This window comes from Sus scrofa, chromosome 15 (genome assembly GCF_000003025.6).
Source record: "Sus scrofa isolate TJ Tabasco breed Duroc chromosome 15, Sscrofa11.1, whole genome shotgun sequence".
In the NCBI taxonomy this organism is placed as follows: Eukaryota; Metazoa; Chordata; class Mammalia; order Artiodactyla; family Suidae; genus Sus; species Sus scrofa.
The window spans coordinates 71,735,701-71,751,024 of record NC_010457.5 but is presented as its reverse complement, the minus strand read 5'-3'; the positions used below and the strand labels follow the sequence as shown (position 1 = coordinate 71,751,024).

Below are 15,324 nucleotides of genomic sequence, written 5' to 3'. Positions count from 1 at the left end.
TTAGAAACACACATGTGCTTCTAAAATTATGCTTTAAATTTTTTTGCTTTAAAGTCTATGAAGAAATGCAAATTAAAAACTGTGTACCTAATTAATCTCGGCTTTATAATCAACCTTACTTATACTAGTGAGAACTAATTTAAAGGAACATGTGGAAAAATGTGGAAAATATTTGATCCCATTAGCCCTTTTTTTTTTTTTTTTTTTTTTTTTTTTTTTGCTTTGTAGGGCCGCACCTGTGGCATATAGAAGTTCCCAGGCCAGGGGTCAAATCAGAGCTACAACTGCTAGCCTATGCCATAGCCACAGCGATGCATGATCTAGGCTGTGTCTATGACTTACACCACAGCTCACGACGCTAGATCCTTTAACCCACTGAGCAAAGCCAGGGATCGAACCCACATCCTCATGAGTACTAGTCAGGTTTGTTAACCACTGAGCCACGATGGGAACTCACCCATTAGCATTTTAAACAATGGCATAACAATTTTTTTTGAGTTTATCAAAAATTATTTCAAAATATGTAAAATTTTATTTGACATTAAGTAACACGTATTTTTCAAATTGAAAGGAAGATTTTCAATAAATTTATCAAATTAGTTTTACTTTTGTATCATAAATATCCATTAAAAATATATAACTTGGAGTTTCCACTGTGGAACAATGGGATTAGTGGCATCTCTGCAGCAACAAAACTGCAGGATTAATCCTTGACCCAGCGCAGTAGGTTAAAAACAAATACATATACATATATATATACATACATACATACATATATATAATACTCATACTTTTAATATTTCTTTTTACTCTCTAAAATACAGCCTAAGGATGACATTCATTTCCTAAATTCACAAATTTCTCTGATCAAGATATAGTTTTCATGGCTGTGTCTGTTGAGGAATCAGAAATGTTTTATTTATTTATTTATCTTCTTAGGGCCATACCCGAGGCATATGGAGGTTCCCAGGCTAGGGCTTGAATTGGAGGTGTAGCTGCCAGCCTACACCACAGCCACAGCAGCGTGGGATCTGAGCTGCATCTGTGACCTACACCACAGCTTACAGCAATGCCAGATCCTTAACCTACTGAGCGAGGCCAGGGATGGAACCTGTGTCCTCATGGATACTGGTCAGATTTCTTTCCACGGAGCCACAACAGGAACTCCAAGAAATGTTTTATTTATCATTTCTGAAATATTGTCTCCCTTTTATTCTTGCTTTTAAATAATATTATGATTTGATTTACAATTCTAGTGTCATTAATATTTTTTTCTGGATTTGAATTTATGTCATATAGTTTGAGATTTTGTATTTCTCATAGGTGATTCTACAATACAGCATACTGAAGAAATAATGTCTAACTTTTAAAATTATGTTATGATTACAATACTAAGAGTATATTTTCACTTGATTGCAGCTTCGAGTTTTCAAGTTGGCAAAATCCTGGCCCACTTTGAATATGCTAATTAAGATCATTGGCAATTCTGTGGGGGCTCTAGGTAACCTGACCTTGGTGTTGGCTATCATTGTCTTCATTTTTGCTGTGGTCGGCATGCAGCTCTTTGGTAAGAGCTACAAAGAATGTGTCTGCAAGATCTCTAGTGACTGTCAACTCCCACGCTGGCACATGAATGACTTCTTCCACTCCTTCCTGATTGTGTTCCGGGTGCTGTGTGGAGAGTGGATAGAGACCATGTGGGACTGCATGGAGGTCGCTGGCCAAACCATGTGCCTTATTGTTTTCATGTTGGTCATGGTCATTGGAAACCTTGTGGTATGTATGTATTACAAATTCTCATAATTAAGTACAAGAGCAGATAATAACTCAAATCCTGGTACTAGCACTCTGAGCTTCGGCAAGTTACTTAACTTCTCTCAGGTTCAAGTTCCCCAACGATGGAATGGAATAACAAAACTGAAATCTTATAGTTTATGTGAGGATTAAATGAGGTATATTCATGAAAGTCTGGAGACAAAAAGATTAGTTTTCAGTTTATCTTCTTCAAAGAAATGTTTTTATCATCAAGACTAACTTTGTTCTAATATTATTTTTTAGGCCTGAATTATTTTTATCCTATTATTATTTTGATAAGATAATAATCTCCAGTAATTCTTTAAAAAAAGACCATCTGGAGTTCCTATCCTGGCTCAGCGGTAAAGAACCCGACTGGTATCCATGAGGATGCAAGTTCCATCCCTGGCCTCGCTCAGTGAACTGCAGTGTAGGTTGCAGACGTGGCTTGAATCTGGCATCTGCGTTGCTGTAGCTGTGGTACAGCTGTAGTTGTAGCTCGACCCCTAGACTGGAAACTTCCATATGCTGCTAGTGCAGCCCTAAAAAGCAAAAAAAAAAAAAGACCATCTATTCTGAATTGAAATTGTTCTCTACATATCCATAGTTCACACTGTTTGCTTGCTCAGAGGCATGAGTTGCATATTACCAAAACTAAAGACAAATTTCAGTGAAATACAGCATTGCATTTTAGCAATGGATTACAATTATCCAAACAACTTGGAAGGGAACTAAATATACTCCTTCTTAAATTTGTTTTATTAAAGGAAAATAAATTATTACAGTTTAAGTTATGAATATATGTGAACATTGACCAGATATAAAAGACTTATTTTTAGCTCTAACTTAAAAGCACTAATATAGAAGCACAATTTGTATATTTATGTGTTTTAATGCTTTAATTTTTCAATCATGTGTGGTCACAGCACTTCTTTATGCTATCAGTCTGAACCTTTCCTTTGAGAAGGACATTTCAAATAAGATTGCTTAAAAGAATGTGTTTGTGGGATATCTATGGACATGCAGTTTTTTTTCCGAATAGCAAATGAGGGAACTCTAGATTCTGAACAAACCTGATACAAACATAAGGAAACAAACTGGGATTCTGGCTTAGCAAGTGTCTTCCTACAACATAACATTTTTTTTAAACTCAGTAACTATATTTCAAACTAAAAATACCCCTATAAATAAATTTTCTTTTGCATCAGCTATAATGAGTTATTCTTGTATTAATCATATTTTATCAGTTAATGAGAAATATTTCCCCCATATATCCCAATGATACCCTGAAATTTCTTCCTATTTTCCGTCAAAAAGAAAGGAAAAGTTATTTACATTATATATGTTTAGCCTAAACCCTGTAATAATTTTAGATTTGTCTTCATCTGCTGAACTACTTGGACACAGATTTTTCAAAGTGTATTGATGAGAAATGTATTAAACCCTAATAATTTGCCATTAGTAATTTCTGCTGTTATAAAAGCTTGTGGCCATGGGACAGTGGACTTTGTATTTCAAGTATATTGTTTTAACACGTATCTACCAGGCTATTAAATAAGTTCATTATTTATACATATAAAGCTATACTATTTGCTAAAGTAACTGGTAAAATTCAGTAAAAGGACTAATATGAAAAATAACATTTTTTTTCTCATTGGCAAAAACCACAAAAATAGGATTTTTGTCTTTTCACCAGCAACTCTGAATAGACAAAATTTAAATCTTGTAAGCTCTAGTTTCCTGTTGTCCTCAGTTTGAAAGGAAAGGCGCTTCTTTTACCATTTTGCCTTTATAGCAGGTAGAAGATATCAGGTTATTTAAACAGTGTGTGATTAAGACGAGGTATCTGAAATATGGTAAGTGCTCAAGAAGCATTTAATTAATTTTAGCAAAGATGTATGAGTTCCTTGTTTAAACTGTATGTTTACGCGTACTTCAATATTACTACAGAAAATTTTTCTTTTTTTATTTTAGGTTCTGAACCTCTTTCTAGCCTTATTGTTGAGTTCATTTAGCTCAGACAATCTTGCTGCTACTGATGATGATAATGAAATGAACAATCTCCAGATTGCAGTAGGAAGGATGCAAAAGGGAATCAATTATGTGAAAAATAAGATACGGGAGTGTTTCCAAAAAACCTTTTTAAGAAAGCCAAAAGTTATAGAAATCCACGAAGGCAACAAAATAGACAGCTGCGTGTCCAATAATACTGGAATTGAAATAAGCAAAGAGCTTAATTATCTTAAAGATGGGAATGGAACCACCAGTGGTGTAGGTACCGGAAGCAGTGTTGAAAAATATGTAATCGATGAAAATGATTATATGTCATTCATAAACAATCCCAGCCTCACTGTAACGGTGCCAATTGCTGTTGGAGAGTCTGACTTTGAAAACTTAAATACTGAAGAATTCAGCAGTGAGTCAGAACTAGAAGAAAGCAAAGAGGTAAGAATGTTTTTAATACATTTCCTATAAAAACCATGTACTACAGTTACTTAGTATTTTTATTGTGTTTACATGCATTATTAAAAAGTGTATTGTAAGTCATATGTACAGTAATGTTGGAAAATTATGAGATAACTTTCTATAGGAAACCATCATTCTGAATAATTAGCATATACATCTTCTTGATAGTTTCAAAGTTTGATTTAAAAATGTGGCCTTCCAGGAGTTCCCGTCGTGGCTCAATAGAAACAAATCTGACTAGGAACCATGAGGTCGCGGGTTCGATCCCTGGCCTCGCTCAGTGGGTTAAGGATCTGGCACTGCCATGAGCTGTGGTGTAGGTCACAGACGCAGCTCGAATCGGATGTTGCTGTGGCTGTGGCATAGGCCAGCAGCTGTAGCTCTGATTAGACCCCTAGCCTGGGAACCTCCATATGCTGCCAGGGTGTGGCCCTAAAAAGCAAAAAATTAATAATAAAATAAAATAAAATAAAAATGTGGCCTTCCAAAAAGATGTTATTTATTACATTTTATCCTACATTGCTTTATGGTCTTTAGAAAAATCAATGAACCATATTTTATTAATCTTTGTGAAAGTGTCATCCCCTTACTTTCAATAATATATTGTTTTGCTATGATTTTTTAATGTGGAAGTTTTCGTAGTTTTTATTCACCTCTGAAAGTTTTATTTATTGACTTTGTAAAGAGTGTTATTCATTTATGAGAATGTTATGCATATTAGGAAGGGAAAAGTAGCACTGATTACATTTTGCCTAGCCAAGGATGAGCAAATCTATAGGGTGTTTCAGATTAACTGGAAAATACTGAGAACTATTTTATAAAAGCTCCGTTTGTGGATTACAGTATAACTGCAGACTGAAACACTCTTCTTACTATCATATTACTACTTATTTAAAATAAAAGAAAGGAAATTTTTACTACTGTATGATTGGAATTCATAGGCTCCTATGATAGTAGCTTACTGGTATTAATTCTTCAATTCCGTGTTGTGGAAAACTGGATTAAATTTATCAACTTCTGAGATACTAGTAGGAAGTCTAGAACAGAGTTATAAAGACAGGTTTTAGCTTTAGGGTATAATACTGACACCATAGGAATTAGACAAATGATGTATGATTCTGTGAGCATATTTAGAACCTTCTTTTGTAAAATAACAGTATCAACAGAATTTGTGTAAGTGGTAAGTAGCTGACAGTATCACAATGCATAGCCTCCTGATCCCCTTTTCAGGCATTTCAGAGCTTCTTAGATATACTATAATAGTAAATAAACTTGAAAATACTCTGAAAAAGGTAAAAATATATACAAAATGAGGTATAATATTCTTTCTCTGAAATTCCACTCAAAGTCTGCTTAGTGAGTTCAGTTCTAATTTATGTGTTCTTTCTGGTAAAATAAGAATTCATTCCTAAATTTATTTTCCATCACATGACATAGATTTATTTAAGAAAATCATCAATTAACAAGTATTTATTGAGCACTTCTGTAAATTCAGTACTCTGCTGGATACTAAGGGTAAGGAGGAGTTAAAGGAGAGTCATGACATGACCTCTTTCAGAGAAATCTCAACATCTTTAAAGAAGCTTACATTACCTCGCAAAATCATTATAGACCTACTATAAAATTAATTCTGCAGGAGTGAATATAAGATTATAGGTATTGAGAATGGCAAGAAAATAGTAAGTTGCTAAATGGAAGAGATGTGATTGAATCAAATACATGAACAGAAAGCAAAAAGCAGAAACCTACTAAACAACAGCCAGAGTTAGCAGTCTTCCTAGGTGAAGGATGTAGAACAAATGCTCTTAAGAATAATATTTGAAGTTGAATTCCAAAGCACCATCTAGGAATATCATACTATGACCTTCACTGCTTACCATTCTTACTTCTCACAGGGGTAAAATCAAGCTGGATCCATCAAGAATGAAACTCTGGTGTTTTTTAACCAGCCAGAGGCTCGTGCCACCACTTTTACCCAGGTTACCCAAGCAAGTTGTACATGTACAATCACTTTCTAAATAAATTCTGACTGGCCTGCATGCTACTCAGCTATGTTCCTTCCCCTGCCATGGCAAGGAAGTGCTAGACGTGCCCAGCTGCTCTCTGCTGAATCGTGTGACACATCACAGCATGGTCAGGCAAGACGGGCAGTCCCAACACAGTATTTGATTCTGCTAATGACTTTCCAGTTTAGTCTCTTTAGGCTTTTAAAAGCAATAATTGCATGCTCTAGAGGATTTATATCTATTTTTAAAATGACAGAAATGTTTAAAGTTCAATATACTCAAGAACTTAAGAGCATGCATTTTTTTCTGCTTTTATTTCATTAAAATAAGACCACAACTTTTTGTTGTTGATTCAGCCCTTATAAGTAAATTGTATTACCAAAATGAGCCTCACAGGGTTTTTCATTTTTTATTTTTTGATAGTGCTGCCATTTTCAGATCATTATATTCAGATCTTTGAATATAATTTTCAACTCATCCAATTCAAGTGTTCCAAATGGAAACTTCTGCTTTCCTGTTTTGGGGAAAAGCCTCTATTTAAAAAAGAGTAAGGTGATCATGAGTTTTTGGATATGAAGGGCCATAGTCTGTATGTATTTGGGCACCACATATCTTGGATTTTCATGTAGTTGGGGAAAGTTAAAACATGTGTCTGCAAAACCATAAGTGTTCATTGTAAAGTAATTAAAAGATGAAAAGCATCATGATAAGGGCAGGAAAAGTTACTGCATCTTGATCATTAAGAAATGTTTCAGTGCACCCATTTTTTTTCATTTCTCCAATTACATTAATTTCTCCCTAAATGTTCTACCCCAAACTGAGCAGGCAAAAAAAGAGACTTGGAAAATTTCCTAATTTTCATTATTCATCATTAATTGTAGTTTTATGAAGAATAAAGAATATCTCTAAAAACTATTATAGGCTTGTGGATGAAATAAGTTTTTAGTTTATTCTCTTGACTCAGTGTTCTCCTATTTGATATCACTGCTTACTAGAATCTCGTTCAGAGTGAGTGTTCTTGAAAGGAAATTATAAAGGAAAAGTGAAAAGTTCTTGAGTATTAGCAGTTTTCAGGGCTTTTGGTGGAAAAAAAAAACCTAATTAACAGTTTGGGATTTGTCTCTAGGTTTAATTTATATATACTCTCTTCTTCTTTAGGTATAACTGAGAATTAGTTGTAAAATGTAACAAATTCAGATATAAAATTATTAATGAATAGAAAAAAATACAGTCCCTGGTGATTCAATGTAATTTTACTTAGCAATGACTTTTTCATTTTAGGAATAAAATAATATTAGTCACTGAAGAAAATCTGATTTTTTTTTCTTCACAAGCAGGGCATTATTAAATGATGCTGGAAAATTGTCTTTTGTACCATGTTTATTACAGGATTCCCTCCTTTTTAAAGCTGTTATGGAAACTTTGAAAATGATGCTTGACTAAGGTTTCAAGTATGCACTCATCTAGAAAAGGCTCTGTGCTCTGTTTTCAGAATCTGGAGAGCAATGGGAGAATACTTCTAAACTTCCAATTTGTTGTTCTCTTGGTGTCTTCCAAATGCTCTTTGTGAAACTGAATGTGAGGCAACTCTTCCAGAGGCACAGACAAATGTATGAATAGCCATTTTAAATCCATATCAGCCTTTAGAGAAAGGTTTTGATGTTTCAGTGCACTTCTGCTAAAATAAAACTTAAGGCAAGTTTGGATGGCAATTTTTTGTATATTTTCTTAACATAAACTAGCTTTTTCTTTTGCCTGCTTGATGCCCCCTTTACCTTACTCTTCAATTACCACATAATTACTTTCAGTTTCATATATTATGTTCTTATTAATGCTCTCTTAAAATAAAAGCAACATTAGGGGCATTGCACATTTAAAATATATTGAGGCCAGACCAAATAGAGGTGTTTTATATTTTTGACCACTCAATAAATGGTTCAGAAAAACAGACCTATTGATTTTAGTTGAGTTCTTCCTGCCGTGAATAAGCAGCCCAATAGCCTCACTGTGTGGCTACCTGTTCTTCAAGTGAAATATGATAAGTCAAGATATGGATACGCATATCCAAAAGATCAGACTAAGGCCCTGATAGATTGTGTGACCAAAAGACTTTCCTCGTCTACTTGCAAGACAAAAACCCAGAAGTTCTGAAAGAAATGGCTAGATTTTAAAGGCAATCTGTAATGGCTGAATCTTTTATTTTTTGCCTTTTGAATTATTATCACAGCAGTTTGTGAGAGTCAAACATTTGATAGCTGATTGAAAATAAATGAAATGTGAGCGCATTTCAGTGGAAGTAGGCCAGTTGCTAACATTCTCTTCCATTTCTGAAAGTTAAAATTTCACTATTTAATTGGACAAAAATCAAGAACCATATTTGCCATAAGGGAGAATTTCTATATAAGTTTGTGTTATCAGGCGGGAAATTGCCTTTTGGGGTGCTGATTCTGTCATTTCTTATGAGTGGTATTTGCAGCTAGCCTTGAAAACTTCATGGTCAGGTACCATGTCTTTGAGAACATGGTTCTTGGATCAGCGTGCAGCTTCCACAGCATTGCGCCGGGCTTCTGCTACAGCCAGGCATGTTTTCTGTGGCTGAATTAGGCCTGGAGAATGTTGCATCTTCAAACCTGCTTTCCAGTGTGCACTTGTAGAGCATTAAGCCATCATCCCTCTGTAGACTCAGTAATTTCTACAAGGGATGGAAGTATCTAGCCTTAAAGTGCCATAAAATATTGGAGGGGTAGGGAGAAAATAGTACAAGAAAACAAGTGATGAGCTTGTACTATATGGTTTTATATGGAAGATTTCTATTGTTATGCCTATACACCTAATTATATTTTTCTAACTACTTCAGAACATGTATTAATTTTATTTATTTAGTATAGTCATCAAGTTCCTTAATGTGGAAAATTTCATTCCAGGTTTCTTTGCTTTTTTATCATTGTAGTATCACAGCTATGGCAATTTAAATAAAGTAAGTTATTCTTTGTATTTATCATAAGTCACCTGCTTTTTAAGTCAGTTACATGCTTTTAAATAAATTTGGAAGTCTTTTTGGTATGGATATGATAAAATGTATCACAAACTACCCTCTACCAGAGTGTGAATGCCAAAGTGTTGAACTTAATTAGAAATGTTTAGATTATGAAGATAGTATTATATCCATGTATAGAATTTTAAATACTTAGTTTTCTAGTGTATAAATTTAAAAATTTAAAAATACAGCAGTATGTATCCAATGACTAAAGTTTATCAGGCAGTATATCATAATTGGTACGTTGCTAAAACTTAATAAGAACACAGCCTAAGCTTTAATTTATCAATGTAGGTAAATTCACAACTTTAAAATGTTATGTAGTTGATATAATATTTTTATAACTTCACAGGATAAAATGTATGTAATTTCCTATGACAAAAATGTGGCCTATGAAGATTATACCATGAAATAAGCCTGACTCTCCAACTAGGAAGAATTAATTGTATGCCAACTTTAATAGGGAAAGAAGCCTTGCACAAAATACTTTTTAGTAACATGAACACTATCCTGACAACTATTTTTTAATCTTTGGTGCATCAAGTCTCTATCTGAAAATTTCTTAAAGAGATTTCCAGAGCATAAGATTAATGAGCTGATCCTCATAGTCAGAAAAACTCCTGGATAACAGTGAAGCAATTCTCCATGTAAAATGAGTTCTGTTCATTTGAGAAGAGCAGAATACATGTAGTTTTTCTCTTGTCTGGTTTCAAAAGACTTGCTGTCTCATGCCAGGCAAATAGAAATTAAACCCTTTCTGCTTTACAATGTACATAACCTCCACAGTCATTTAGAAAAATGAAATTATTTATATTCAAACATATCAGCCATATTTACAAATGTTTGCAATCTAAACACAGTACCAATAACAAAGACACCTCGAGAGGTCAATACTTCGTAAACAGTGGATACAACTGTCATTCAGATTAATATTTACCATCACTTGTGCTGTGAAGGATTTTCTTTAAATAAGTTTTGAATTTAAATGTAAGACATTTGTATAATATATGGAAGAGAATTATAATGCAAAAAACTGAACATTTCACAAGTGTACAAACAGTAGTAAAATAAGTGATGGGTGAGTATATTTTCTAAAGTTTTCAAATGGAAAAAGTATATGTGTATTTGTGTGTACATACATATATACTTATTACTTTCTTCCTTCAGATTTCTTTATTGAATGTCTGCCAATATTTACAGAAATATTTTGGAAATATGTGTTTTTACCACTAAAATATAATTAAATAATTCTTATTCATTAAGAAAATACATTTTCTAATACAGTTAAACAGACTTCTGTAAAAGCCACAATTAAGTTATGTATCAAAATGAAGAGATCAAATTATCTAAACACTACAATTCTCTCTGTAAGAATAATAATAAAATGCATTCAATCATTCATTTATTCACTTTTCATAAACTCATACCTTTTTAGTGTCTACTCTCTGCTTGGATCTTTTGGTGTATATGTGTGTGTGTGTGTACATTTATATATATGTATATGTACGTGAATATATAATTCGTATTTTTGCATATATAATTTATATGTATATTTATGAGAATATTTGGTCAAAGCAAACAAATATTAGAGACTAAACATTCTATAAAATGTAGCATGGAGAAATCATGCAAAAAAGAAAGGCTTCATGAAGAAGGTGGATCATGACCATGCTCAGAGGAAATTATTCAGCTTGGATTGGCCAAGAAGAAGAAGAAACATGAAGCATGTTATAACTAACTTCAAAATAACTTGGTTTCCTACTGGTTTTATTTTTGCAGTGGATATTATTGCTGCCACTTATTAAATGTCATAGTGTTCAACCCATAAACCACCAGTGAAATTGGAAGGGAAAAGTTAGTTCCAAGTCCAAACAATTACCTAGCATTTTCTTGGTTATACCAGAAGCTGCTGCAATTCTATCCAGCAGTAGCTTTCCTATGATCTTCTTAAAAGAATAAAAATATCCTGGCTGTAAGAAGCAGAAAAATCCTGAGCGAAGAAAATATGCCTTTGGCCTCCCACCTCTCCAAAAAGTAGAGGAATTTAATGATAGAAATTCTGGTACTATATTGATCTTAAGAACCATCAGCCAGAAATGATGGCCTAGTCTCTCTTTCGTATACTCCAGACTTAAAGATATTTTATCATAGAATTACATTTTGATTTAGGGTAACTTTAATACTATATTTAGTTGGACATGGTTAACCTTCAACCTCAAAGTAATACCACAGAAAGTATCATCTACATACTACTCTTTAATTAGTTCACATTATAAGGTACTAAACTACATTTGCACAGTGATTTCAAAAAATAAAGAATTTTGACCCAAATTTCCTCTAATATGACCTATGTTCAAGGAGTCATCCAGGCATTTTTCAATAACACATTAACTTTTTCAGAGTGGTAGGGCAGGGTGACCCTACCACTTAGCTACTAAAGTTAATAGGGTCTTTGAAACCATTAACATGTCCATGTTCTTTCATTCTAAAAGCTTTACATTGCCTGGGTTGTGCTGTATGTCATATCTTTGCATCACTTTTCAAAAAAACATTGCATATCCATAATGTCTTCCCAAGTGGTATCAGAGTACTTATTAGACATTTATTCTTGCAAACATTAAAGGGGCTCTTCCTAGCCATGAGGCATGTCATGATGATTTATTTAAAGAAAAAATTCACAGCCTGATCACATGTTGAATTCAGAATGTGCTCCTAATGAAAGTCTATACAGATTCTGGACAATGTCATTTATGAAGAAATTTCCATTTCATTTAAAATTCTTTGGCAAGTACTGCATTCATTTAAACAGTTCAAAGAGAGAGAGAAAGAGAAATAGAGAGAGAGATCCATCATTTTTCTGCTAGTAAAGTAAGAAGAAAATTATGTAAGCCAGAGAAAAATATAGCTCAAAGATGAAATATAATGACTGTGACTAATGTTAATGTGCTGCTCTTCCTTTCTAAAATTACAGAAACATGGACAGTAGTTACAGACAACTAGTAACGTACTTTGCCCTCTGAAAATTTCCATTGGAAGAGTGGAAATTAAATTTGATTTAAAGCATTTCAATTAGTATAATCAATAGTGAATGTCAGTATAACAAACTTTTATCAAACTATTCTTGATTTGGCCTGAGTGTTAATGTATTAAATTATTTTCATATATGGCATCTACAAATAGAGATCATAAACAAGTTAATCAGTATAGTCCATCCTTTCCAAATCACCCATATTGAATGCTGTCTAACCAGTTTTTGTCTGAATCAATTTAGTAGTTACATTGTTTGGAATACAAGACTTTAATTATGTTAAATTATTAGTATATTATTATCAGTAATGTTAATAGAATCAAATATTATCACCACCACTACCATTTTTTTTCACACCACGACAGAGCATTTACAAATTAGTTGAATAAAAGGGGAGGAAAAAAATCACATCTTTGCAATGGGGCTTTGTTTCCAGAAATTAAATGCAACCAGCTCATCTGAAGGAAGTACTGTTGATGTTGCTCCACCCCGCAAAGGCGAACAAGCTGAAATTGAACCTGAGGAAGACCTTAAACCAGAAGCTTGTTTTACTGAAGGTAAACAAACTCTAATATGGTTTAATTCAGTCTCCTCTCTTTCCTTACAAAGACTAACTATACTTCATTTGAAGAAAAATAGTTCAAAGAAATAGTGAAGGCATATTCATTTTTGTTTTCCTCTTTTCTTCCCCAAAGTTAATTTATCTGTATCTCCCAATTATATATAGCAGTCACTATGCCTAGACAATTAAGATAATCCGACATGTCCTTTTTTTCATCCTCTAGAATGTGGAGAAGTTAACACTAGGAGATAAATGGTATTCTGGAATCATCTCATTATTGATAAAGCCACCCCTTCATATCTCACTGGCAATGTTATGATTTGATTTAAAGATGCTGCAGTAATTACAACCTATCCCTTACAGTTTCAAATGTGGTTAATTTGTGCTGTGACCAGAGCCGTTTGGGGATGTAGATGTGTTGCAGAGCCTTGGCAAGGAGAACAGCAGTTAGTCACACAATAACCACTACAGTGTCTAGCACACAAATCAATAAAGATTTGCTGATTCAACGTGATTGGATTGAACCCAAGAAGTAGTAACTCAGAGAGTTAGAGCAGAAGAGTGGATGGAAATTAGACATAACATAAAAGTTGAGAGGGGGAGGATAAAGGAAGAGAGATATTGACTGAGATGAGTCATAGGTGTGACTAAGAAAAGCTGAGGCTGAAAATAAATTAGCTTGGGAAAACTGACAGTGGATAATGCCTAGGAAGACAGAGATTTTCTGTGTGAAAAGTGAGTACGAATTCAAGATCACATCAAAAGAAGAATAAACAATCTGAACATGTAGTTTTTCCCCAAACCTGAGAGGAGTTCTTGTACATCATTGGCCTTAAGGAAAAAGAGATCCTAACTAGTTTTGGGGGTTCTGTTATGGCTTAATGGTTAGTGAACCCAACTAGCATCTGTTAAGACTCAGGTTCTATGCCTGGCCTTGCTTGGTGGGTTAAGGATCTGCCATTGCCGTGAGCTGTGGTGTAGGTCACAGATGCGGCTCAGATCCAGTTGCTGTGGCTCTGACGTAGGCCTGTGGCTACAGCTCCGACTGGACCCCTAGCCTGGGAACCTCCATATGCTGCGGGTGTGGCCCTGAAAAGACAAAAAGACCAAAAATAAAAAATAAGGAGATCCTAAATAGTTTTCAAGAATGTAACCATTTATACTCAAGCAACTCTTGGTAAAGTAATTCCTTGAATTCTAGGTAGCTGGCTGAAATGTAAGTCCGAGAATGATTCATTATACAGAAGGAATGCTGAAAATAACTAGGGAATGAAGTAGCCAGTTACTTTATAAAGTGATCTAAGACTAGGATGAGAAGGGAACAACAAAGTTTATTCCTTCCTATTTAAGACTGAAATACAAGAACCTGACTAGTATCCATAAAGATGTAGATTCGACCCCTGGCCTCGCTCAATTGGTTAGGGATCTGGTGTTGCCATGAACTGCAGTGTAGGTTGCAGATGTGGCTCAGATCTGGCGTTGCTATGGCTGTGGTACAGGCTGGCAGCTTCAGTTCTGATTTGACTCCTAGCCTGGGAACTTCCCATATGCCATGGGTCCAGCTCTAAAAAAAGAAAAAAAGAAAAAGAAAAAGAAAAGAAAAAAGGGGAAAAAAAGATTGAGATATATTTTCTAATTTATTATATTTAATGTTATTATTTAGGATGTATTAAGAAGTTTCCATTCTGTCAAGTAAGTATAGAAGAAGGCAAAGGAAAAGTCTGGTGGAATCTTCGGAAAACCTGCTACAGCATTGTTGAACACAACTGGTTTGAGACTTTCATTGTCTTCATGATCCTTCTCAGTAGTGGTGCTTTGGTAAGTCTAATTTATATTAGCAAGAATCAGGTTCTTCTGAAATAGCTTATTCTCCAAAAATACCATAAGCACACGCTTAATTTAAGGAATGAAACAGGAGGTATATTTGTACCATGCAGGGCTTGGCAGCCAGGGTTTAACTAGGCAAAATTCAGTGCAGAATAAATCAGAACCATGAGCAGCCAGATGGAATTTCTCATCTGGTGTTTTTCTAACAGATGTTTTCGTCACTGAGACAACCCTTTACAGGGACACTCTGTAACTATATTACCTTCCACGTCAAATCCCATCCTAAAAGTCACAGCAGCATTTATGGACTAAAAGGGTATTTTGTTTTTTTCATGTCTAATTAATTTATTCTTTCAAAATGAGCCAGAAGAGATCATTCAGAGAATCACTGAAAATAAGGTAAAAAAGGCCAAGTCTATCCCTCATTAACAGAACTTCTAGTTATTTTCTGAGTTCATATTATTTCTCTAAAAGCATGTCTTTGTAGCCATAACTGAGACAGAACTTAGATAGAATTTGGTGGTGAGAGACAGGGAAGAAAGCACCTACTAAGTCAGTAAAGATATTGGCATTTCCTTGACATTATTTTCTGTTAGTTTTAGTC

The 15,324-nt window shown here is 34.2% G+C and overlaps 1 protein-coding gene across 14 annotated transcripts in view; it reads left to right on the top strand.

The window, feature by feature from the left end:
- The window catches only part of SCN3A (sodium voltage-gated channel alpha subunit 3), a 106,861-nt gene that overhangs the window by 73,166 nt on the left and 18,371 nt on the right, over window positions 1-15,324 (top strand). For all 14 annotated transcript variants that reach the window (XM_021074930.1, XM_021074936.1, XM_021074933.1 and 11 more), the window contains 4 exons: window positions 1,420-1,776; window positions 3,769-4,239; window positions 12,768-12,888; window positions 14,557-14,711. In XM_021074930.1, coding sequence (XP_020930589.1) covers window positions 1,420-1,776; window positions 3,769-4,239; window positions 12,768-12,888; window positions 14,557-14,711 — 1,104 coding nt within the window. The remainder of the gene's footprint in view (window positions 1-1,419; window positions 1,777-3,768; window positions 4,240-12,767; window positions 12,889-14,556; window positions 14,712-15,324) is intronic.